Source organism: Carassius auratus, chromosome 41 (assembly GCF_003368295.1).
Source record: "Carassius auratus strain Wakin chromosome 41, ASM336829v1, whole genome shotgun sequence".
Taxonomy (NCBI): domain Eukaryota; kingdom Metazoa; phylum Chordata; class Actinopteri; order Cypriniformes; family Cyprinidae; genus Carassius; species Carassius auratus.
The window spans coordinates 26,355,842-26,383,827 of NC_039283.1; the positions used below are offsets into that span (position 1 = coordinate 26,355,842).

Genomic DNA, 27,986 nt, shown 5'->3' on the forward strand with positions numbered 1-27,986 from the left:
TTTAAAAAATAATCATCCCAAACAAAGTCCTCTCACTATTACACACAGAGCCAAAATGACTTGCTTATGTGTTCTTCATTGAATCTATTGGGAAGTGCTATGATATGAACTGTTCTTTATCAGTGGCTTAATATTGCTTAAAGTTGAGGTCGGGTGAAGTTCACTCTCCATCTTCTTCATCATTAACAAGGTGCTGTGACTTCTGAGAGTCTAGTCTGCATCAGAATATTTAGTCCAGGACAGACCGGATCAATACTGTACAGCGGGCATCAATAAAAATCACCTCGTGGGGTTGGTAAAACCTAATATATAAAGGCATGTCTTTGTATACATTTCATAAACACGAGTTAAAATTAAACAGGTTACATCTTAAAATCCCTTTGAATTCACCAAAGCGTTTCGGGCTCTATGGGGGCGAGTCTTTCAACCACGCCACCTTGTGGAGACTCTCTGCCACTTTGCAGTAAAAGGAAAAGTTCACCAGAAAATGAAAATTCAAGTCATTATTTAATCTTCCTATGAAGTGTTTTTTGTATGCAGCTGTGAAAAAAAAAAAAAAAAAAAAAAACTAATCCGGATTTGTAATGACAGATTTTCATTTTAAGGCAAACGGGTGAGAAAGTATGGCATCGAATGTTAGTACGGGCTCAGTCTTAATGTGATTACCAAGAGGCTCCGGTTACAACACCAACTCAGTTTAAACATGCATTTCATTCATCCACCATATGACATGATTACATGACATAATGCTCCCTTAACTTGCAGAAAAGGTGTTTTCCGGCATGCCCACATGCTCACTGCACCAATGATACTGGCAAGTGTTAATGTGCTTGTTGGGAAGGGAATGTGGCAGTGTTACCAACATCTAGAACCGGTGAGAGTCTGTGTGGCTCACTACACACAAACATCTTCCTGAATTGTTACCAAAGCTCCCGGCAGAGACAAACACATCTCATTCTCTACGATCATCTTAAACATGACTTGCCTCAGTGACCTGGTTTTGCTTTGTTTACAGAGGCAAGTTGAAGAAAAGGATTTAAAGGAAAAGTTCACCCAAAAATGTTAATGAAGAAACAAGAACTATCAAAATCTTATGAAGCATGCATTAATAAGTGCATGTTCTTCCAAAGAAATACATTGTCATGATTTATCAAAATGCAACTTGATGTTTATAACTTTGTTGTACAGAAAACAGAATATATATATATTTTGTTTTCTGTACAACAAAGTTGGATGGTAATTTATATTGCCATGAAAATACGCTTTTCCAAGTCTTCTGTATTCACATAATACATTTATGTAAGGAACAGACCAAAAATGACATGATTATTAACTGATTATCGTCTCCTTCACTGCAGCTCTCAAATCTCTTTTACAGACGCATTTAAAAAAACAAAAAGCTAAAAGTAAATAATAGTGAACAATAACTTAAATTTGCATCTTTTTCTTACACAAATCTAAAATATGATTTCAGAAAGACTGGGCTATAATATGCAAGTCATGCAGGCTAGTTTTATACATGTATATGGCGCTTTACAGTAAAAATCACCCTCTATCTAGTGTTGCACTGAAAACAGCTCGTTCTGTTTCACCGAAGAAAAAAAATCCAGGGTTTGCAATGACACAAGAGTGAATTTTTTTTCGGGTGAACTATTCCTGTGAGTTCAGAAAGAGTTATGTGCATTGGAAGTAAAAAAAAATCCTTTTCAAGTGCAGTAAAACGCATGTTTTACAGATGCGGGCTCTTTTCAGCAGTTGCATGGAGTTTGGCTGGTGCATAATGCTGGTTTCGGTGTTACGCTTGCTGATGTGAGAGTGCAAATGCAGTGAGCACTCAGTGGTCCATCTCTCGTTATGCTAATATGGCCACTCTTTAACTAACGCCGATCCTAAAGACACCTGCATCTGCGTCTTACGCTACAGTCGATCTCCAGCTGCGACATGTAAACGCTGGGCCTGTGTTTTTAACTAAAACGAAGTGCTAATGTACCAAGTCATTCACAAAAAGGAACATTTCAAACGAGAATTCCACAACAAGAAAAATAACGAGGAAGTAACAACAGTTGCTTTGAAGTCTGGCGTCGTGTGAAGAGGCAGCTTTGTGTTGGCGTATTAAAACGACAGCTGCGTTCCTTCCCGTATTGCATACATCCGTACATGAGGGAGTGTGAAGGTAGTATACAATAATACACAATTAAATAATAAAAAAAGAGAGCATAGGTCAACCGGATTCAACAAAACACAAAGTGTGAGCCTCCGTAGGACTGGTAGCACCCCGGGAACGGTTTCGAGGGGTGTGTGATGGTCCAGCGTGTGGTAAAGATCTGCTCAGGCAAAGTACATGGTCCTCAGTGTGTCGTGGTGAATCTGCACGGCTTTGGCCAGCGCCTGAGGATCTCGACCGTTGCTCTGTCCAGAGACGTGACTGCCCTCCCCGCTACAGACACAGAGATCAGATAAAAGAGCAGTTGAAAACGGATCTTACATGCATTAGAGCATCAAAGCTGGCAGTTCAGTCGCTATGAGGTTACAAAAGTGTCCAGTCTTTTGAAATATAAAATTAAATGCCGTTATTTTGAACTTTCTATTCATTAAAGAATCTGGAAAATCGAATGCGTGATATAGTTTCACCGAAAATATGAAGCAGCACAAGCGTTTTCAACATTGATAATAATCAAACTTTTTTTGAGCAGCATATTAGAATGATTTCTGAAGATCATGTGACACTGACGACTGGAATAATGATGATGAAAATACAGCGGAGCATCACAGGAATTAATTCTATTTTAAATCATATTCAAATAGAAGATGGTTATTTGAAATTGTAAAAATATTTCACAATTTTACTACATTTTTGATCAAATAAACACATAACAGAAAAGACTGATATTGTTTCTGGCATTGAGACAAAAGCTCTGTTCTAAAACCTAAACATTTATGGATTCTTCTCTTTTCTATTCTTATCCGTTTTTAGCACATTTTAAATATATTTTTAATATTTACTTCTCGCTTATTATTGTTTTTGTTTTGTTTTTTATTCTCATGCCTTTGCATAATTTAAAATCCAAAATACTACTAATAATAATAATGTGAATAATTTATCGGTTCACGTTCATGTCATGTGATCGTTAACCCAAATCAGAGAAGCATGAACATGCAACAGTGCCATTAAATTATTGAAGTATTAATCTAAAATTATAGAGGATACTTCAGGTAAATATTCTATTTGACTAACAAAAAAACAAAAACTGATTTAGCAGATATGGTAAAGCAGGTCAGTGGAAAGGAACAGCCTTTAGGATGTAGTTTTCTATGTAGGCAGCAAGGCAGCTCACTAGGTTTTGGAGCAGAGCTACTGTTTTAAGTTTACTGGCTGATGCAGTTTCAGATTTGATCTTGGCCTCACCTGTCGTGCTCTTTATCCACCAGATGGTATCGCGCACGGAAAGCCACGAGTCGGGCGTAGTACGCAGGCGCTGGGATGGAGACGGAGCGGGTGCAGCGCACGTATGTGTGGCACAGCTGGTAGGTGAGGATCTGCAGCTCGTCCGCTGTGAAGCGGTTGTCGTCCCACAGGACGTAGTAGTGCGAGGGTCGGCTGGTGCCCTGAGACGAGGAGCACAGAACGTCACACCACAGTCACAGACACACGGTCATGAATGAATGACTGCGGCGAGTCGTGTGCTCACCTGAATACCTGCATGACTGCACAGGTAGAAGTCAAACTCGAACGGATGCGTGATGCTGGTGTCCACCGTAGTTCCTGCTGGGATGTTCCCGCTCTTCCCGATCTGAGCAAAACCACAGGAATCAGAATGAAGACCGCAAACTTAAATTAAAACTATATGTGTGTGTGTGTGTGTGTGTGTGTATTTTTTTTTACTTGGGAAAAAAAAAACTGTGCTTAACTAATAAAAAAAATACATATATTTATTTATTTTATTTTAGCTAGTTGCCAAGACAATATTTCTCTTTTTTTTCAGTTTAAGTACTAAAATAACTCAAATTAAATTAAATTAAATTAAATTAAATTAAATTTATGCATTAAGCATACGCTTTTATCCAAAGCGACTTACAGTGCATTCAGGCTATCAATTTTTACCTATCATGTGTTCCCGGGGAATCGAACCCCCAACCTTGCACTTGACAGCACAATGCTCTACCACTTGAGATACAGGAACACTAAAATAAGCTAATAAACATGAACTGTATTTTTTTTTTCAATAAGCTTACAAGGCAACATTTCTCATTTTCTTTTAAAATTAAGGTGCTAAAATAACTACAATTAAATAAACTAAAACCATAAAATCATTTTTATGACTTGAAATAAAATAAACATTAACTGTAATAAAATAAACCGTGAAAAAATCCAGCTAGTTGAATTATACATTTATTTCAGCTATTGAATTAACTTGCCATTATTTTATGTTTAATTTACTAATTTGATTAATTTTTACATTTTAACTTATATTAAATGTATCGTTTAAGCTATTAATGTAACATTTCTCATTTTGTTTAGATTAAGCTAAAGTACTAAAATAATTCTAGACTAAATAAACGAAAACAATAAAATCATTTTCATTTTATCATCTTAAATTAAGGCCAAAACTTAATGAAAATTATACAGATATATAAAAAACCTAATAAAAATTATAACTAAAATAAAAAATCAACAAAAAATTCAATATATTAACAAAAACTATGATAGTACCGAAATACGTCATGACGAGGAAAAAAAACATAAGTTGCATTTTTTTAGAACCAAGAACCAAGAGAAAACATTACCGTCTACAGCCACGAGAGGGCGCTCTATGTGTTCAGTGTAGACTACAGGAGAACTGAGCAGCATAGAGCGCCATCTGGCGGCTGGAGACGGTAATGTTTTCTCTTGGTTCATTTCTCTCAGTTCATATCAAATTAATTTTGATAAATAAGTCGCACCTGACTATAAGTTGGAGGACCAGCCAAACTATGAAAAAAAGTGCAACTTATAGTCCGGAGAATATGGTATATGAATGACAGGCTAGTTAAATAACTCTTCTTCTAGGAATAGCTGTTTTCTGTAAACTCACTCTTTCAGATTTATCGGCGCAGAAGAGGCGAGTGTGGTGGCGTTTCTGCACTACTACGTAGGTGATGCCCGGCTGGTAGTCCTTCTCCAGCTTGATGCAGGCGTCTCTGATGGCCAACAGCTCGTAGTGCAGGATCTACACAAGGACATTTACAATGCTACAAAAGATTTCTATTTTTTTTTAAAAACACTGCTCTTTTGAGTTTTCAATTCATCGACGAATCCTTAAAATAAAATGCATCATGGTTTCCATAAAAAAATGAAGCAGCACGACTGTTTGCAACATTGATAATAATCAGAAATGTTTCTTGAGCAGCTGAACACTGGAGTAATGATGCTGAAAATACAGCTTCGCATCACAGAAATAAATTACAGTTTACAATATACTCGCATAGAAAAGAGTTATTTTAAACCATAATAATATTTCAGAATTTTCCTGTGTTTTTGATCAAATGAATGCCATTGAATGAATCATAAAAGGCCTTACTTGTGGTAACTGTCCTTCTGGCACGCCGTCCCTGTAGAAGATGATTCTGGTGGGTTTGAAGCGAGTGGACTTGTAGAACTGGATGAGTAACTCTCGCACCATGTAGGACAGGTCTTCAATGATCTCCTGTCTGGGTCGCTGAACTCGAACTGTAGCGCAGTATCTGCTGGGATGAGCGTCCATGCTGCCCACCACCTGCACACAGGAGTCACGTCACATCAGAAGAGCATGCTAACAATAAAAGAGAGGTTCAACAGAAACCATGAGAAAATCCTGCATTGAGTGGAGAATGAGATGGGAGCATTTAGACTTTCATCAGATATGCTACCATTCAAATGTTGGGGTTCAGGAAGATCTTTTTTGTTTTTGAGAAAGTCTTTTAAACATTATTTGAGAGAAAAATACAGTAAAATTGAGAAATATTATTACTATTTAAAATAACGGTTTTCTATGTGAATATCTGTTAAAATATAATTTATTTCTGTGATGCTCCGCTGTATTTTCAGCATCATTCCTTCAGTCTTCAGTGTCACATGATCTTCAGAAATCAGAATAATATACTGATTTAAAGCTCAAGACATATTTCTGATTAGTATCAATGTTGAAAACTGCTTCATATATTTGTGGAAACGGTGATACATTGTATCTTCAGGATTCTTTGATGAATAGAAATTTCAAAAGAACAGCATTTATTTGAAACAGAGATCTTTTGTAACATTCTAAATGTCTCTTTTGAGCAATTTAATGCATCTCTGCCGAATAAAAATCTTACTAACCCCAACATTTTGAATGGGAGTCTACATATCAGACTAAAAATTAAATGTCAATTATAAATCAAATTAAGTGGGACAAATCAGACACCAACCAAAAAAAAAAAAAAAAAGCTTTTTCTGTTCACACACGAGCGACAAGATCTGACCCTTGAGCAAAACAAAAAACGGATGCCAAATGTGGCAAATGTGCACTTTTGGGATGAGTTTTTACCTAGCAACCGACCAGAATGCTAAAAATGAGCTACAAAACAATCAGAAGGAAGAACATGACACTGATGTTTTTACTTCGCTGACATTTCAAACAGAGCAGTGCATGAGAGCATCAGTGAGGAGTCCCATCAATGCAGATCAAACACAGCAGAAATCTGCTGCCCCCTAGCTGCAGAAAACAGATCATCATCCATCCTCTGTCTATGTTCTCGCCGTCCGTCTGCGTGAATCAGCACTTTGTCACCATTACTTAGCAACCGCCGAAATACTACATGCTTACAAGTGGTTGCATGCGCAGGGGCCGGGAGTGACATCACTTCCTTTGCACCTGTGAGTCACCAGCGAGCCTTTTTCTCTTTTCAAAGCTCCCATCCTGTCCTGCACACCTCCGATGCGTCCTTCCTTTCACTCCGCCCGTGTCCTGAGACGGCAAACTGGGCGGCACTCAGCCACAAACAGCAGCAGGCTGGTAATTACAGCCTTCAGAAAGAGCCTTAGATGAAGTGGCTTTCAGCAGAGCTTGGGTTTGGAGAGTTTTGTTAGATTTATATAACCTCTTTATGTCCTAGATCAATAATAGGTGCTCTTATTATATAACACATCTCATCTGATGATTGGTCCATTCAAGAAAGCTGCTTGAGTAAATCATCAAAATTATCTCACAGTTTTGTTTGCACTATAAGTACATACATATATATATATATTGCATCTTTACGATCACATCAAACAATTACCGCCACCTACTGGCAGTTTTAGTTTCTTATTTAGAGTATCATTTTATATTTACATATTAAATCTGAAAATACAAATAAAACATCCATATTAATTAAAGTAAATAAATAAAACAATTTAAGGTATAGTTCACCCAAAAAATAAAAAAATAAAATAGAAAATTAAAATAACAAAAATAAAAAATTCTTACGTTTTTTTTGCAATGTATTCTTTTCTCTTGTAACACAATAATTGCTTTAAATAATTTTCGGAGAGTGATTTTATGTTCGATTAATTAATCACCTTATTATGTAAATACTAAGATTGAAAATTTGAATTGCTTAATTTTTTATTGGTGTGAAGCCAGTTGATTTTAAGGCAAACAAAATCTCAGCTCTCATTCAAAATGCACAAGAGAATTTTAATAACACTAGCTGAAAGTGTTAAATGCTGCTTGTGTGTGTGTGTGTGTGTGTGTGTGTGGTGCTCACCGCAGTAATAGACGGCTTCTTCCCATCACCAGCCGGCGGGTGAGTGACGTCTGCTCCGAGGAAGATCACCGGCTGCTGGAACACTGCCGATCTGCCAAAACATCCACACAAAGTGTTAAAGGGATAGTTCACCCTAAACATTTAATTACCCCATGAACACATCCAGGGGAACGTCAGCAGTCGCGCTCTCACCGTTGATGCGGCACCAGGATGTTGTTGATGCCGCCGAGTTTGACGTTGATCTTGAGGCAGAGGTTGGAGAGCGTCTGAGGAGAGGTTTTCACCACGTTCTTCACCTGAACACACTGAGTGGCCATTCCTAGAAGAGTGTCTCCCACACGCTTGACCTCGGCTGCACAGATCACACGTGTGTGTGTTATTAGTCTGAGGACGGGACGGGATGCTCCGTGTGTGTGACCCTCTTACCGTAGACGGGGGTTTTTCCGGGCAGGATGACGATGATGAGCTGCAGGCCGGAGTAGGTGTTCTTCAGGTGTCTGAACATGGGCTCCACGCTGTCGGCTCCCTGTGCGTACTTACAGAAACACGGCTGACCCTGGATCGGCATCCCAGCGTCCTTCGAGATCTTACGCAGCTGGTCCGTGAAGTTCCTGAGGAAGAGATCAGCACTTTAACAGTGAAGTATTCACAGCTGTTTCATTATCAAGAAACATTTCCTATTATCACCAATGTCGGAAACAATGTTGTTATGCTTAATAAATATTTTTGATACTTTTTTAGGATACTTTGAATATAAATTTCAATAGAACAGTTTTCGGAGTAGTTAGTTTGTTTTGTTTATTTATTGTGATATCTTTTTAGGGCTGCAAGATTTGTGAAAAGAAAATTTTGGGACATTCTTTCTACAAGATCCTACAACTTGATATTTTTTCAGTAACTATTTTTGACTAATTTAATATTACAACATAATAATAATTATTATTATTATTATTATAGCCATTATTTCATTATGATTATTGCTAACAATATTGAGATTATTTTCATATTTAAAAATAAATATATAAAATAGAAAAATAAGAAACTATTATTAGAGTTAACTAAAACTGAAACTAAAACCATAAAAAACTTTTTTTAAATAAATGTTAACTTAAAGTATATATATATATATATATATATATATATATATATATATATATATATATATATATATATATATATATATATATATATATATATATATATATATATGTGTGTGTGTGTGTGTGGGTGTGTGTGTGTACTAAAACTGAAACGAAGAAAACTTAATAAAAACTATACAGATATATTATATATATATATATATATATATATATATATATATATATATATATATATATATATATAAATTGTACAAATTTAAAATGAAAACAGAAATTATAATAAAAAACTTTTTTTTAATTATAAACAATTATTTTCAAAATTATAATAGTATGTAAAAGACATTAAAATAACAGAGAATGTAGAAATACATTGCAATAACACTGTAAAATAAATACTTAAAAAATCAAGTACTACGCAATACTAACACTGTAAAAATGCAATACTAATATTCATGTCTAAATTTTATCATTTGTAAACATAGTAATCCATAATTCTTTTATTTTGACGGGTTGCATTGCCAGATTCAGAGTGAATATCGTCTCTGTGTTTATTTACACGCATGCAGCCCGTGATATCAGTCTTATGAACTAAACAAATGCTAATGTTGTGATTGAAACCAGTAAAGCATTTATTTATTTAGTCAAATATAATTAAAATAGTACAAAATGAACTGACCCCAAACTTTTGAATGGTTGTGTATGCATTCGAATAAAAACTACACTTCACAAATCAACCACTAAACAGTTGTTTTTGTCATTTACACATGTGCAACAAGCTCCAATACACAGAGAAAAAATTGGCGGATAATGCAAATGCAGACTTTTATGATGGCTTTTATCATCTATCACCTAACAACCAACCAGGAGACTAAAAACGAACAAAAAGAAATAAAATCTAAAACAATAACGAGGAATAAGAATGCAAACAAAGTAGAAACATCAGAGCAATGCATGTGCACATCAGTTAAAAATGCAAATGATGCAAAACAGACGCGAGTGTCTGAAGAAAACCTGCAGGAAAGGTAGAGAAATGGGTTTTATTCTGTTCTTCCTTACTTGAGCACCTCTTCCCGACACTGTTTCTGCGGGGCGAAGCAAGCGATGGCCCACACTTTGATCTCGATGCCGTTGTAGAACTGCTTTCCCCTCATATCCCACACACCCTGGTTAGGAGTCGCAATGGCACGATTCTGTGAGAGAGAGAGAGTTTAGATGATGATGAAGTGTGGAAGTGTCAAACACTGATGCATCTTACGCTTTATCTATCTAAAGGGATGTACACTGCCAGCTAAAGGCTTGGAATAAGAACCATTCTTTGTAACCTTTTTGAAAGATCATGTATTTGATCAAAAATACAGTAATATTCTGAAATTATATTTCAATGTAGAATAGCTGTTTTATATTTGAATATACTGTAAACTGTAATTTATTTCTGTGATGCTCCGCTGTATTTTCAGCATCATTCCTCCAGTCTTCAGTGTCACATGATCTTCAGAAATCATTCTGATAAGCTAAGATACATTTCTGATTATTATCAATGTTGAAAACAGCTGTGCTGCTCAATATTTTTATGGAAACTGTGATACATTGTATCTTCAGGATTCTTTGACGAATAGAAACTTCAAAAGAACAGCATTTATTTGAAATATAATCTTTTTTGTAACGTTAGAAATGTCTTCACTGTCATTCACAAAGGCTGCATTTATTCAATCAAAAATACAGTAAAATTGTAAAATATTATTACAATTAAAATAACTTTTTTCCATGGCAAAATATATTATTAAATGTATTTAGATGTTGTGATCAAAGCTGTATTTTCTGCATCATTCCTCCAGTCTTCAGTGTCACAATGTGTCCTTGATCAATAAGTATTCTTTTTTTTTTTAGTTTTTTTTCACTTTATTAAGTGTATCCTGAGCAGCAAATCAGCTTATTATTATAATTTCTGAAGATCATGTGACAGTGAAGACTGGAGGAATGATGCAGAAAATACAGCTTTGATCACAACAGTTAAATACATTTAATAATTTATTTTGCCATGGAAAAAAGTTATTTTAATTGTAATAATATTTTACAATTTTACTGTATTTTTGATTGAATAAATGCAGCCTTTGTGAACATAAGAGACTTCTTTTAAAACAGGGAGTTTAGATTCAATCCTAATTAACCACACCTGATCCAACTAATCAAGTTCTTCAGGTTTAGTTGAAAACTACATGGTTTGTGTGTTGAAGCAGAGCAGGTACAAAACTACAGAGCTCCAGCCCTTCAGGAGTTGAGTTAGACACCTCTGTTTTAAAACATTAAAAATATATCCATGCATATATTCTAAACCTTGTTCATGCATTCACTAGGAATCGAACCCATGACCTTAGCATTGCAAGTGTTATGATCTACTGTCTGAGGTTCAGATGCAGTAAAACAGGTCTCACCCGACCGCCGTACTGCAGGATGGGAGCGGGAAGCACTCGGCCCGTCACCTCGGCCATGTCGTCCTTCACCTTGATCCCAAACTCTTGAATGTAGGGATCCAGATTAAAGTTAGCATTCTTCATCTGAGCAGTAAAAAAAAAAAAAAAATGGAAAAAACTTTACTTCTGTGATTCAATAGGAATTGATTTGAAAATTGGGCATCTCATTTCATAAATGGCTTTATTATCTTAGAAAAGGAAAGTCATTTCATTGCATTTTCACAAAAGATTACAAAAAAGTAATTTTATTTTATTTTTATTTTTTTACGTACACTGATGAACTGTAAACAATAAGAGCATTTAAAGTTAAAGTAGCAATTAAATCTGGAAAGTCTTTCTTAACTTGATACATTTGAAAGTATATCTTGGCGATATATCATACGTAAATGAATCTAAATGTTGGTTTTTCAATGGTTAACACACTGATGCTGATAGTATGTAGGGAGCTGATATAACACAAATAAAATACAATTTAAAACTAAATCAGATTTAACACAATATTCAGATATATTATTTATTTAAAATGTTCAATTTTACATAAAATGAAAAAGAAATGTCTGTAACGTTTGGAAGTGTCAAAAGCCAAACAAGTGTGTGTTTAATAATCTCAAAATGGGCAAATATTGGTTCATTGATCCAGACGATAAAGCGTAAACCTCAGATTGGTGACATTTTTGGAAATTGTTTAAAGACATAGTGAACTAAAATGAATCTGCATCAAAAGAATTGTGTTCATTAATCTGAGTGATAAATGGATTTTTAACAATAAATAATATTTATTCCATCCCTGTAAAAGAAGAAAGGAACCTGTGTGAACGCGAGTTCGATATTTTTTTCATGGGTTTTTTTTTTGATTAAACTCTGGTGGTTTATTCAGCTACAAAGAAGCTATTTTACATACATTTTAAGATTACTATTAATATAAAAATTGTATGTAATTGTGAACTCGGCTGCTGACTTAAATTCACATCAATCTGTAAAAATTTTAATGTTGCTTACATATTTTTTACGCCAAAGTTCTGCAATCCACAGCTAACGTTTTCTTTAATTAACAAATGTTTTGATTTTCAAATGTTACCATTTTTTCAAATGTTTCAAATGTAAAAAAAAAATTTAAATGACATGTACATTGTTGAGCTACTTGGCAACAATAGCTTTGGTTAAAATGTAATAAAATTACTTTTATTTAAAAAGAAAACACAAAAAAAACAGATAGATGCGTAAATATTGAGAGGTATATTAAATATCATCAAAAGGGCAGAAAAACAATAAAAAAAAAATTAAGCTTTTTTCACAAATGTTATGATTTTTTTTCATGTGACAAATGTTACAAATGTGAATATGTATCTTGTTGAGCCACTTGTTCTCAATGGTTGAAATGACGGATCTTTTAAGGCATTTAATAGCAAATGCGATAATATTGAAGTATATTAAAAGTGTGACAAATATTACAAATCTCAAATATTTCTGGTTGGAAAAAATGGCTTTGGTTGAAATGAAGGTTCATTTGATTGAAAATTGTAATAGCAAACCATTTAATAACAAGTAGTAAAATAAAACTAGTAAATAAAGTAGAAGTAAATAAAACAATTAAAAATAAATGTATATATATATATATATATATATATATATATATATATATATATATATATATATATATATATATATATATATATATATATATATATACGTGTGTGTGTGTGAGAGAGATTTTATGATTCCTTTGATTTTCTTTCTTTCTTTCTGCTGTATTTTTCAGCTCTATATTATCCCATGGGTAAAAATACCCAGTGTATGACACCAATGCACTAGCCAGTGCTCTCTGAATGTAAAGCTGGCGTGTCTCCCGTGTCTCACCAGTCTGCTGATCTCCTCCTGTCGGTCTGGAGCTGATCTCGCTGTGGCTTTGATCATGGTGGACGTCTGATTATCTGTCAGTTTCTTGATGCACCGCTGCCCTGCTACAATATTACACACCTGGAGAACAGCAGCACACCATATGAGAACAGAGGAGGTCTTCTCGGTCCGTTCTGAGAGTGTGTGTGTGACAGCACTGACCTCCAGGGGCAGGTAGGTGTGTTTCTGCTCCTGGCCCACCTGGAGACACGGCAGGTGAGGATACTTGAGCTGCAGGCTGTACTTCTGCTTGAAGTATTGAGCCACGGTACATTCCACCGTCTGTCCGCTCTCAAGCTGCAGAGGAAACCTGGACACACACCGATGACTAGAGATGAATTCACTGATCTCAAATCAAGATTGAAATCAGAGTTATTAGCAAAATAGATGAAAAAAGAAAAAAGATGCATTTCATAAAGACACAGAAGTAACTGTACATTACAGGGTTAACTCAAACTAAAATTCTAAAAAAATACAAATTACTTGAATTAAAATAAAATAAAATTTTCTAATAATAGTTATTTTACTTCAGCTATTTTCCAAAGCAACATTTTTTCAATTTCACTTGATGCACTAAAATGAAAACTGTAATAAAAATGAATAAAAACGTTTAAAAAAACACAATTTTGACTAAAATATAAAAAATAAAATCTATTTAAAAATATTTACATAAACTAAAAAAGGATCTCAATGATACTTGATTAAATAACACTGCTGCATAAACCTGCAAAGAACCACATTAATTTACCCGTGCACAATGAGAAATCAGTGACCAAAATTAACTTCATTAAGATTTTATTAATCTAAAACCTAGAACCGAAAACATGCATTTATTTAATAATCAACACTCAAATAAAAACATTCAAACCGAAGTTCAAAGGAAGTTTTTAGTCAAGTTTTTTAAAATGTATTCATTTTTATTTAATTTTATTATTTATTATAGAACTCAGTTTTATGATATAATTATGTTTCTATTAGAATTTGTTGATGAAATATAAAAATTTTAATGGTGGCTTTAAAAAAAAAAAACTTTTCCTGAGAGATTTATTTAAACAAACATTAAATAATGTTAAGAAAAAAATATAATATATAATGAATGGATATATTTAGCAAAATACTTATTTATAGAAACAATGATGAGGCAAAGTGCTAATTAAACCTCATCGTTTCGGTCAATGATTTTGAATATTTTCAGTTGCTGAGACTTCGGTGCACCACTAAGCTGATGATTCAGGATGAATTACTTGAAGTATGAACATGCAATACGTTTGAAACCCCACGTGTAAATGACACTATGAATGCTAAAGGTTTCAGACGTCACAATACTCACGTTTGGTGGCTAGCAGGACGTCGTGTGACGTTACAGACGCGGTACTTTCTTTTCATTTGACCACAGTGTGTAACCTCCACCTTCAGACCTGACAGCAACAAAACACACAAATACATGACGTTACCCAGCGGTGTGAAGCTTGATATGATCATTCAACTGTTTATACTTCAGGCACCTGATTTAATTGACAGATTATTCTGTTTTTGTCATGCAGGCACTTTATTTTGCAGTTTCCTGCACCCCATTTCAGCAGCATTAACTAAATAAACTGCGTGCCACTTCCAGACACAGCAGCAATTACAGTCTTCAGTTTAAGACTAAAATGAAAGGACGGTTCATGCATGAAGATGGTTTTCAGGATTCAGGATTGCATGTCTGTGTAAAAGCATGATATCAAATCGACTCATCCTAGCCACTTCAACAAATAAATTACAAGACAAAGCCGTGGCAGGATGCTGAGATCGTCCAGTGACTTCATCTCAAACTCACAGCGGTGTAAATAACACATTTTCTGGGTTTTTCTGTGTAGTGATTGAATGCAGTGTTGTTTTAACTAATGCATGTGCAAAACGTTACACATCCATATGGGGCTGGGTGAGGTGGTCCAAAATAGTTTTTCTTTTTTTGATATCACAATATACACTTGCACTAATGCACGAATGAGGAAGAGAATGATTTCCACATGTTTGGTACACCTTGAGAGTGAATGCAAACCTGATTTGTTCGTTCACAATTAAAAAGTAGCTACCTTTAAACGTAGGTTTTATTTTTCCCTAAATTCTGCGTTTTGCGTTTTATTTCTATTGTTTCTGGTTTCTATTTTTTTTTTTTTATGATTTAATAGAAATGTATCAACAAAAATGGTGCTTAATGAAATGAATAGACACAAATTTTAATCAATCTTAAAATAATTTCAAATTAAAAATAAATACATTTAAAAAAATACAAAATAAATGTAAATAAAATATTTAAAAATAAGAAGAAGATGCTGCACATTATAAATAAATTAAAACATGGATGAAAAATATTAAATAATTAAAATATATATACATATATAAAAATATATTCTGACTAAAATATATATTTTGTGCAACATGAAAAGGCACAAAATGAGAAGATCTTAATTTAATGCTGCATTTTTTTTTGGATTCATTTTTTTTATGATTTAATAGAAATGTATCAACAAAATGGTGTTTAATGAAATGAATAGATACAACTTTAATCAATCTTAATATATTTTCAAATTGAAATTAAATAAAAAAAAAAAATGTAAATAAATTATTCAAAAATAATAAAGATGCTGCACAACATAAATAAATTAAAACATGGATGAAAAAAATATTATAAAAATATATTCTGACTTTAATCCATAAACCACTATTTAATAAAAAATACAAAAGAAGCTATTTTAATGTTTGTATTTTTTTTCTGTCGTGCAGAAATCATACCAAAACTTAACTTTAAAACTTTTGCATACCGAACCTAACCCCACAAAATAGCCAAATGCTGGCGAAACTTTAATTTTGACCCTATGCAGTTCCTACAGGTGTTTAGTAGTGAATGTTCTGATTGTTCGAATGAAGCGAAGGTGTTGAGAAACCACCTTTGATCTCCTTGGTGAAGCGAACCCTCTGCGAGTCGGTGAGCGTCTTCGGCTGCTCGTCGATGTTACGGATGTCCAGAACTTCACACATGAACTCAATGACAGGCTGAGCTTTATAAAAGGCTGTTGCAGACACTGAGGACAGTAGAAATTGAGAGTTTTAGTGTATGTGTATGCATGCATGTATTATTTCAAACATGAAATGATAGAGGACGTGTGATACCGTCAATGTTGAGCATCATCTTCCACATGGCCGGCCGAACAGACTGATGGAAGCCGAACCAGACCTCTCTGCCTCCACCCAGAGGATGATAGTAGCCTTCAGGAGGGGAGAAGAAGGAGCGTCCCACGGGAGTGTACCTGCAGACGGGAGCGAAGCATGGCAATTAAAGTCTATGCATGTTTACTAGGGTTTGAATTGATTAATTCATTAATTGAATGAGCAGCTTCCCAATGATTTGATTTGATTCATTTTCAAATAATGATTCTGGGTTTTGAAGGATTACGTAAATGCTTCTCCTAATTTGTTTTAGGCAATAAAAGAAAAAGACAAATACTAAGGAATGTTTGTTGCACCAAGTAAGCATTAAATACTGGCAACTTGGAATATAAATTTTTTTTTTTTTTTTACTAAATTGTATTAATTTCCATGAGGTTTCTTGGTATAGAACTAACATTGATAATCTAGGATAAAATTGCAACGTCACACCATCTGCAATAATTTGCAAGTTATTTAATACATTTATATTATACATTTTTTATAAACACTGAATCACAATTACCAATTTTAATTCATTCCATTTTTTTTTTTAATTTTTTCCATATTTTTCTTGCCGGAAATAACTGTTTCAATTTAAGGATATTTTTGCCAACTAAAAAATAAAAATTTTTATATACAAATTTAAAGTAAAAAAAAAAAAACTTTTCACAACATTTCTCATTTTCATTTAGTTTAAATTGTACTAAAATAAAACTAAAATGGAAATAACATTAATACACATAAACATATACATATACATATACATATACATATATATATATATATATATATATATATATATATATATATATATAATATATATATATATATATATATATATGATATAAGCAAAATTATTAAAACTTAAATATTAAAATAAAAACAGAAGATATAAAATATGTAAAAATAAATAAATAAAGATAATTCAAATGTAAAAGAAAACCAGTGATTCCTAAATAACACCGTTTTAAATGTATTTGTAATTCATTTGAATAATTAAAGGTATAGTTCACCCAAAAATAAAAATTAGCCCATGATTTACTCACCATCAAGCATCCCAGGTGTATATCCCCAGGTGAATCCAATCAGATTTATTTTGGACTACTGACAAGAAACACCCATTCATTATAAAGCTTGGAAGAGCCAGGACATCTTTAAATGTGACTCCGATTGGATTCGTCTTGAAGAAGAAAGTCTAGATGGCTTAAGGGTGAGTAAGTCACGGGATACTTTTCATTCCTGGGTGAAGTAACCCCTAATGTCTGTGAGCAGCGTACCTCATGGAGGCCAGGTGTCTCATGGCCACGTCGAGGGCCTGGACAGAGTCCAGCGGGACCTGTAGACGTCCGCTGACCAGCGTCTCCTGCAGCAGCCGCCATGACACTTTGGCCAGCCAGCGAATGGACACTTTAAAGATGCAATCCTTCCCCTCGCCGGGGATGGTCACCTCGAAATCAACCTACAACATCAGACAAGAATTACAGCTAGGAAGTGTTCCAGAAAAAACTCATGATGATGCTCTGAAACGAATCACTGAGTCAGAGTTGTAGAACTGAATCACCCACACAGACAGTTTGAACTGATTCACAGAAAAGAATCCAAAACTGAATCATACCATGCCAAATAAAAGCATATACAATAATCAATATATATTCACCTCTTAACCCTGTAAAGCCTGGCTTATGAAATAATAGCCTGAAAATCTACACGCTACATGCAGGATTTTTAAGCTTGAATTTAAGTATTTTTAAGACCTGCACAAATAAAATGAATACCATATGAGCGAGGAATTGCAATGTCTATAGTAACATATTAAAATTACTATAAAAAGAATGATTTACAGTTCAGAGCCAAAACGTTTTATAAAATGACGAACAAAAGTTTTAATAGTTACCGTATTTTTCGTTCTATAAGTCTCACCAGTATAGTTTAAGTCGCATCAGTCCAAAAATACGTCATGATGAGGAAAAAAAACATAAGTCGCATTTATTTAGAACCAAGAACCGAGAGAAAACATTACCGTTTACAGCCACGAGAGGGCGCTCTATGTCTTCAGTGTAGACTACAGGAGAACTGAGCAGCATAGAGCGCCCTCTGGCGGCTGCAGACGGTAATGTTTTCTCATGTCTTTTAGTTCATTTCTCTTGGTTCATGTCAAATTAATTTTGATAAATAAGTCGCACCTGACCATAAGTCGCAGGACCAGCCAAACTATGAAAAAAAGTGTGACTTATAATCAGGAAAATATGGTACATTCATTTAAACCATTATTATCAATTAATTATTACATTAATTAAATACCATATGTGAAAAAGCAATAGACAAAAAAAATTATAAATTTCCATTTTATACCAAAAGTCATTAGGATATTAAGTAAAGATCATGTTCCATGAAGATATTTAGTAAATTTCCTACCGTAAATATATCAAAATCTAATTTTTGATTAGTAAAATGCATGGTTAAGAATTCATTTAGACATCTTTAAAGATGATTTTCTCATTATTATGATTTTTTGCACCATCAGATTCCAGATTTTAAAATATTGTCCTATCCTAACAAACCATACATTAATGGAAAGCTTATTTATTCAGCTTTCAGATGATGCATAAATATCAATTTCGAGAAATTGACCCTTATGACTGGTGTGCATTATCTTCTTGTCTAATTGTCTAAAGACTAAATGGCATATGCAGTGAAAACGGCAGCCCAATATCGAATCAATCATCTCTTTAACTCACCTTTTCACTGCCTATAGGCAGCGCTAAAACAGTGTAGATATTCTTCTTCCCATCATACACTGGCTTTCGGTCGCCAAACAGCTGCGGTTTGAAATGCTGCACCATGTACTCCACAACCTCCCTGCGAAGAGTCACATTTAGCAGACCATATGCACGGAGCGCTCTTTAGTACTTCTGCATTAAGATAAGACAGCTGGTAAACTTCCAGTGAAGCCTCAATGGATGTTGTGGTATATATACTGTGGGTAGAGACTCTTGAGACCCTCACAGAAGCCTCTCCTGCCTCGTTCTTTTCAGAAACTGAGAAACAGAATAATTGCAACACTGTAAATTATGAAACGGCAGTAACATACAGTTTCATGTTATTTAACAACATATGATTTTATATGGTAATCCCATAGAGTAATCAGAGACACGGCTGACACAAGTTAACTTTAGCTAGCTGGTGAAGCTTTCTCGTAAACAACATCATAATGGTATTGTTATTGATCCACAGCTTTCCTTCATAATCGTGAATATAACTGAATATGAACACAGGGTTGCCAAATAAAGTTGTGTGGCTGGAGTGAAATTCACTTTAAAGATTCTCTCATCATTCATGAAGATCACATGAAAAAATGTGCCAAATATGTGTCTCCTGGCGGAAAACAAAGACTTTTTGAGAAGAAAATGAAATTGATTTAGTATTATAACCAGTAGATGGCAGCAGAGGATCAGCTAAGATGCCATTTCAACTCCCTAATTTCTTCAAGTCTTGCTTCTGGATTTATTATTATAAATAATATAATAATATTTCGTAACACATTTTGGTGCTTTTAAGTATAGCAACAGCAGGAAGTCACAAAATATTCTGTCATTTAAAAAAATAATAATAATTAAACAGACATCTTTTGTAAATTCTAAATTTTTATAAATGTATTTACTGTCACTTTCTACTGTCAAAATCTAGAAAGAAATTAATTTTTAAAAATATGTCTGACTGCAAAATCTTTACTGATTTTGTAAAGTATTAATTTGTATAATAACAATAATAATAATAATAATATTTTATATTAATTTTATTTATGTATTAAACATTTTTTAAATTATACTAATACTTATATATTTTATATGAATAAAACTATATTTTAAACCTGCATTTAATTACTTGTAAAATAATATATGTGAACAAAAGGCAATGAAAACATAGACACTATATACTTATGTGTGTCTATATATAAACAACTGACGAGATGTCACAGACTATTTCACTTTTTCGACATTATTTGCATCCTTCCTATGTTTGATATTTAAGGTCTGATGGGATTGTAGTGTGCTCAGATTGTGGCTCGGCACGATGGCATCACTTTCACACTCATCCTCACACTTGTGCAGAGACGTCAGGAATAAACCAGGCTTAAGTTGTGTTTAACTCAGAAGAGAGACATACACAGAAATAGAGTCAAGGGATGAGCAGTATTCAGGAACGATTTATCCTCAAACCTTCCAGGGAAGAACAGCATGAGGAGGTTTCTTTCTAGGTCATGCTTTATGTAAGTGAGGTGACTAAAATATTTTAGCCCTTGCTACACCGAGACATACACATCAGCAGGGTTTGATTCTACTGACCTCAGTGTTTTTAGAGAAAAGGCTAATAATAGGGAAACTTTACCTCAATGCATGTTAAAGTGAACATTGTTATTATCTGTTCTCCTGGAAATATTTTGTTGGCTACGAAAATTAAAAGACTAGCTACATCCAGTCTGAATTTCAGGTTACTTATGATATTAATATATTTTTGTATTCTTGACAGTGGGAATGCAAACTGGACTAAAGTGGAACAAACACAGAGTTATTTTTTTATTCTCTGATTTCAAATTCAGTGTGAAAAAAAAAAAGATTTAGAATTTTTAATTGTCAACTTTAACTTTAGTAATTTTGTGCCTGGCATTTTATAATTTCATATTTTATTTTATTTATTTTATATCTATTTAGATATCATTTATATTGTTTTCAGTTTGAATCATTTTAGTAAAAAAAAATTTATTTAAATTTTCTTCATCTAATATTTATGTTTTTCAGCTTCATTTCAATAATCAAAAACAAGAAACAGAGACAATTATATCAGACTATAAAATAAAGTTGAACAAAAACGAATATTTTTCATGTTATTCTAACTTCAAATTTTCCAAATTCATTGTTGACATTTTTTTACTATTTTACTATAAAAAAAAATCTATTTTAGTACAAATGAATTTAGTGTAAATATTTTATTTTTTTAAATATTTTTGTCTAGCTTATTTGTGTGTGTGTGTGTGTGTGTGTGTAAGTACCATGTCCGGTGTATTGTGTGTATCACATCAGGACACAACTCTGTATAATGACATGGGTATGACACAGGTATTACAAGGAGAGGGTGACTTATGAGGACATAACCCATGTCCCCATTTTTCAAAACGCTTATAAATCATACAGAATTAGTTTTTTTGAGAAAGTAAAAATGCACAAAGTTTCCTGTGAGGGTTAGGGTTAGGTGTAGGGTTGGAGAAGGGCCATAGAATAAACAGTTTGTACAGAATAAAAACCATTATGCCTATGGGATGAACACACTTTTCACAAAAACAAACATGTGTGATTGTGTGTGTGCGTCTCTCTGTGTGTGTGTATGTGTGTGTGTGTGTGTGTGTGTGTATATAGGTGACAGGCCTAGGAGCGACTGTGGACGTTTGAGATGACGGGGCGTTTACCTGTTGACCCGTCGAGGACATTTATCAGGTTTGATGTCCACTTCATAGTGGAACACATCCATTTTTGGGATTTCCACCTCAAAGTAGTTGGCGAGCAGCTTGATGGGTTTGCCAACGGTGCCAATGCCCGGCCTGCGGGGCGCCTGAAACACCTGCTGCAGGGGCGGGGGGTACGGCCCGATGGGCACTGTGGACGAGAGAGAGAGAGAGAGAGTCATTATAAGATCAGAGGTTATAAGAGCGAGACACGCTGAAAGGACGAGTTCGGGGGGAGTTTGGGGGATTATGGGACTAGAGGTATGGTGACAGAAGAGAGTATGGAAACGGGACAAAAGTGGGAAAAAGGAACAAAGAGGATGGTGACTAAAACGGGAAGGGGGTGGGAAGGCAAAAACTGACAAAAGAAAGCAGGGAGGATGGGGGTAAAAGTACACTTAAGAGTGAACTGCATCGAATCGACAGCCATTCGGACAATCATTATTCATTCAACAGTTTATAATTTATAACAGTTCATACTCAGAGACTCTAAACACACTCCTCATTGCGATTATGTGACATTAGTGCACATTTGATTAGATTTAGACACTACCGTTTTAGAGTTTGGGATTGGTAAAACTTTTTAAAGAAGTCTCTTCTGCTCATCAAGGCTGCATTTATTTAATCAAAAATACTAAAAAAAAACTATAATCTTGCTAAATGTTATTACAATATTAAACAATGGTTTCTATTTTAATATCCTTTAAAATATAATTTATTTCTGTGATGCAAAGCTGAATTTCCAGCAGCCATTACTCTAGTATTAAGTGTCACATGATCCTTCAGAAATCATTCTGATATGCTGATTTATTATTAGAGTTATCAGTGTCGCCAACAGCTGGAAACCACAATACTTTTTTCAGGATTCTTTGAAGGATAAAAAGTTAAAAGGAATAGTATTTATTCAAAATATAGATCTTTACTAACAATATATATTTTTCTATCACTTCTTATGAATTTATGAGATCGTTCCTTTTCTTTACCAAAAAAATTGAAAGAAAGTTTTGAACTGTACTGTGTATTGTTAGAAAATATTTATATTTTAAATAAATGGTTCTTTTTTTCATATTTTTTCTTATTCATCAAAGAATCCTGAAAAAAGTATCACAGGTTCAAAAAAAAAAAAAAAAAGAATGATTTCTGAAGATCACGTGACACTGAAGACTGGAGCAATGATGCTGAAAATACAGCTGTGCATCACAGAAATACATTACACTTTAACAGATATTCACATAGAAAACAGCTATTTTAGATTTTAATATTATTTCACAATTTTACTGTTTTTGCTGTGCTTTTAACCGAATGATAATAAATAATAGTAATCAAATAATAAACATAGACGTGTAGAGATCTTCTCAGTATGTGTTCTTGTTGTAATGTCAAAGGTCATGGGTCCAATTAAACTCTACATTGTTTTCCCTGAAATGTATTTGTACTTTTCTAGTCAAATTAGACAGATGTCAACGGCTGTGGCAGGCCTTGCCCTCGAAACCATCAACAAACAAGATACACTTGCCATATGAATTACACTATTTATTAATATTTAATAATTTTAATAATATTTTTTAATATTTTAATAATATTAGCTTAAGCTAATATATTTATTTATTTATTTATTTATTTATTTATTTATTTATTTATTTATTTTATTTTATTTTATTTTATTTTATTTCTATTTTTTTATTCAGTAGTTGTATTTTGTATGATGGTTGGTATGTCTGTGCTTTTTATTTGTATTTTGTATTTTGTAAAGGTTTAATATTTTGTAATGGTTACTCATACTGTGCTTCACATTATTGACAATATTGAGCTGAAGCCTGACTTTGCGAATTTAAAATCACAAATAAAATTGCATTCGCAATAAAATAAAAAAAACACAATTAGATATTTTTCCCATATCACACAGCACTACTGGTTGGGTCTGTATAGATCATGGTAAGTTCAACACTTATATGTTTAAAATTGATATGGGTCATTTTTTTCCATGTTAAAATACTTTCTTCTATCCCAATTTGATAAGTAGAGACAGATAATTATCACTCTTAGGTACATCAAGCAGCCTGACACTACAACATTTGACCAATGGCAATATTTGGAAAACCCATTTGAAAATAATTTGCCAATTCATGTTGGTGGAAGAGAAATTACACGGCAACATTCTGAACCAGATTTGTTGTCCAAAGTAAAATCTGCCTCCCAAACCAAGAGTGGTTGTGGTTGTTTAACCTCTCTGCCCATGAAGCAGACTCCCTCCATCATTATAAAGACCCCAGCTGCCCCCGAACACGCAGAAGAGCCCCCCTCGCCTCCACATCAGCACACACAAACACAGGGGCCCCAAAACATTCCCATCCTCTCCACAGCAACACACATTGTCATGGAGATCAGGAGACCCAGGGATATGTGGGGGTTTTGGTGGAGCCGGACCTTGGCCGTCAGTGCACACCTCGACATCACACGAGACAAGGTTATCAGTCTTATCCTACACGACACACTTTGATTTAAGAGGCGCTTCGGAGAACTCTCGTACACTTTTATCTCCAGGATAAATACTCTGCTAAGTCTTGATCAATGGCTAAACTCTATGTTCCTACACCAGAGCAAATACAAACAGCAGCAGATGGCTAGAAATGGCGCCAGATCTCAAGAAACCAGTAAACAATGGCAGCTCTCTGTTAGGGCTGGCTAACAGATACATACATACATACATACATACATATATATAGATGTGTACATAACATATTTGCTGCTAAGCATCAATGTGAATATTGTGCAGTTTGTGTCTGCCCAATACATTTACTAAAGACTGTAGTCCAGCTCTGTTTCTGCCTCTTATGCTGAATACTGGTGATACGTTATATAATTGTTTTGATTGGGATATCAAATTAACATGAATCATTAATCACATCACAGCCATTCTAATGCATTTTAAATTTGTTAGAACTTGATTCATTTCTTTGCATCAGTTCAAACTGTTCATGTCAACGAATCAATTTAAATCTCTGATTTACCACTTATTTGGCATCAATGGTCCAATTTTCATGGAGGTTTCTTTTCAGGATTTTAACACTTTACAATAAGGTTTAGGTTATAGTTCACTCAAACTAAAAATTACCCCTTGATTTGCTGACCCTCAAGCCATCCCAGATGTATAGGACTTTTTTTCTTTCAAGTGAACACAATATGAGTTATTTAAAAATGTCCTAGCTTTTCCAAGCTTTATAATGGCAGTGAACGGGTGTTATTTTACAATAGTCCACAAGAAGTCCAATAAAGTGTGTCCATCCATCATAAAAAGTACATATTTAAATATCCATATTTAAAACTTTATAAACCATTATAACTGTTTAACTGTTATAACATATATAACTGTTTATAAAGTTTTAAATATGATTATTTTTCTCACAAAAACACATCTATTCGCTTCAGGAGGCCGTTATTAAACCCCCAGAGCCAAGTGAGGCACTTTTTAAGATGGATGAACGCAGTTTATTGGACAATTGAAAAATAATACCCATTCATTGTCATTATAAAGCTTGGAAAAGCCAGGATATTTTTTCATATAACTCATATTTGATACGTCTAAAAGAAGAAAGTCATATACATCTAGGCTGGCTTGAGGGTGAGCAAATCATGGGATCATTTTCATTTTTGGGTGACCTACCCCTTTAATAATACATCGTCAGCATTTAATCTTTATAATCTTTAATAATGTTAATTTAAACACATTTCTATTAACTAACTTTACATTACAGTTTATAATACAGTAAGAAAAACAGTTGTTAGTTTATATTAATAAAAGCAGATGAGAAAACATTGTAAATACCAAATAAATATATATATATATATTATATATATATTCATTAAAAAGATCTGTAGCTCTTTACAATAAGGTTTCATTTGTTAAAATTAGTTAACTACATTAGCCAACATTGAACTAAAAATAAATTGAAGTAAAAATATTTTACAGCATTTCACAATCTTAGTTAATCTTTCAATCTTGGTAACATGTTTAAGATCTAAATTATATCAGATAACATTAGTTAATGCACTGTGAAATAACAAATGTTCAATGAAAAGTTATATTAATATTAAGGTTAATAAATGCTGTTTACTATATTGCTCATTGTTAGTTAATGCATTAAATAATGTAAAAAAAAATTGTTTCAAACAGGTTTCTCAAACAAACCATATCATCTGCCATTGGTCAGAGCAACAGATAGTCCCGCCCCAAACTCACTCCATTGGTTGAGTCAATGTTACGCTGTTGTGATGCTTTTGAAAGAGTCAGTGCTTCAACCTATTCTCTGCATGATAAACTGGGATAGAGTATTTCAACACTGAACAATTTCAACCTCAACTTTAATGCATTAAAAACTATGCAATAAAAATTAAAATCATCAATTGTCAGGGCTATTCAAATCCACATCAAAAAAGTTAATTTGTAAATTCTGTTGAGCTCTGATTTAAAATCTAAAAGTTTGATCTCCAAGTAAACACTTCAAAGTCAAAAACAGTGAAATGGAACACGAAAACATTGACCAGGTATTTTTTAATTACAGTTTTACCTACTTTCCATGAGAAGAAACCATTTTAACCATTTTGCACACAGCTTTACACATCCATTGCAACTTGTGTGTCAAATTGACAATTTTCTTTACCTGCATTTAAAGAGGTCCTTTGAAACAGTTCATAATTTATCGACTAAATATTTACGTAAAATGAAATAAAATCATACAGTATTCCCAAAAAAACCCACAGCAGTAAGGCAGCTTTTATCCCTCCAATAATAAATCATTTATCTGCTCATTTCCGCACAGGCTCGTGCATTTATAATGTTAATGGAAGTGAAACTGGTAATGTTGGACTGAGTCACATTAGAGCAGGATCAATAAAGACCCCTGGGGGTCACTGGGCGGGCTTCAACCTCAGTCTCCCCTTGACCCCTGACCTGGGACAATCTCCCCGATTCCGTGTATTATTCTCCCCTCAAGCACATAAAAACTATCCCTTGACAGGTTACCATCTATCTTTCATAGTACTGAACATTCTAATGGACTGTTACAATGTTACAATGTTTCTTGTGGAGTGCTGATACAATGTGTGTTTGCGGAATGCTACAATGTATCCTTAAAGAATGTGACAGCGTGTCATGATGGAATGTTACAATGTTTCATTATAAAATGATACAATGTGTAGTAATAATATCACGCGGAAACATTGTATGATTACAAAAGATCAGAACCCACCAGCGCCAGATGGTCCCGGCTCCATCCCATCCACTGAGCCCCAAAGGATTCACCAAATCCCGGATGCTCTGTCGCCACGGCGCCCGGCCCTGCAAGGCTGGAAGCGTCCCCGACTTCCAGCCTCCTTCCCTGGGCGAGCAGGATCGTCTTCGCCGCTGCCGCTGGAGCCCACAAACCCGCAGGAGTTGAGAGAGAAACAAAAGCGCCTCAGTCCCGATCTGTGACAACCAGCTCCTCAAGGCTCTGTCCGGGTCGGGCTGCTCTGGTTCGGGTCGCTGAGACTCCTGCTCACCGTTTATGCAGGATCCACCAGGGGAACAAAAAACGCTCAGCCCGTCCGTCACCCCCCTCCGCAGACCGAGACCCCGTTTCTTCTTCTTTTTCTTCTTCTTCTGCTTCTTCTCCTCCCACTGCTGAGATTCTTCAGAGCTGCTTGTCTGTTTTGTGCTCGCCCTCTAGTGTGCGCTTGAAAATCCCAATACATTCATTTAGGATCCAAGCATACTACAAACAAACTCCCAGATAGGACACGTACGTCTGCAAGACGACTGTTAAAGATCTGTACCATGAAGCTGGATAAGCTGGCTGCCCAGGTACATTTCAGGTTAGTTTGCACCAATCCTGGGTTTTAGGTACCATGTAAGTGGCTTGGCTTTAAGCGGCATTCATTGCCACAGTAACTTACACTCCAAGGCTAACCTGCTATCTTGCTCCAAATTAGAGGTCACTAATGCAAAAAAAAAAAAGAGAGAGAGAGAGAGAGAGAGAACTCTGGCTTTAATGATAATTACTGAGTAATTTTATGATTTCAGTATATTTATTATGATTCGTATTA

At 34.3% G+C, this 27,986-nt stretch overlaps 1 protein-coding gene across 3 annotated transcripts; it reads right to left on the reverse strand.

Annotated features, from left to right (window-relative positions):
• Positions 1–1,207: 1,207 nt before the first annotated feature.
• Positions 1,208–27,572, reverse strand: LOC113059449 (protein argonaute-1). Of its 3 annotated transcripts, none has more exons than XM_026227974.1 (19): positions 27,152–27,572; positions 21,867–22,053; positions 19,141–19,261; positions 17,680–17,861; positions 16,367–16,503; positions 16,144–16,278; positions 14,541–14,628; positions 13,373–13,520; positions 13,172–13,291; positions 11,276–11,398; positions 9,900–10,033; positions 8,170–8,354; positions 7,936–8,095; positions 7,744–7,834; positions 5,559–5,753; positions 5,073–5,207; positions 3,698–3,791; positions 3,407–3,606; positions 1,208–2,437 (listed from the first exon to the last, which is right to left on the reverse strand). In XM_026227974.1, exons 1-18 carry the CDS (start codon positions 27,174–27,176, stop codon positions 3,419–3,421), a joined length of 2,448 nt encoding a protein of 815 aa, XP_026083759.1. In that variant the 5' UTR covers positions 27,177–27,572; the 3' UTR covers positions 1,208–2,437; positions 3,407–3,418. The 3 variants fall into 3 exon arrangements, with proteins under 3 accessions (XP_026083759.1, XP_026083758.1, XP_026083760.1); XM_026227973.1 differs by having other exon boundaries at positions 3,690–3,791; positions 27,152–27,570; XM_026227975.1 differs by lacking the exon at positions 27,152–27,572 and having other exon boundaries at positions 3,690–3,791; positions 19,141–19,440; positions 21,867–22,005.
• Positions 27,573–27,986: the final 414 nt, after the last annotated feature.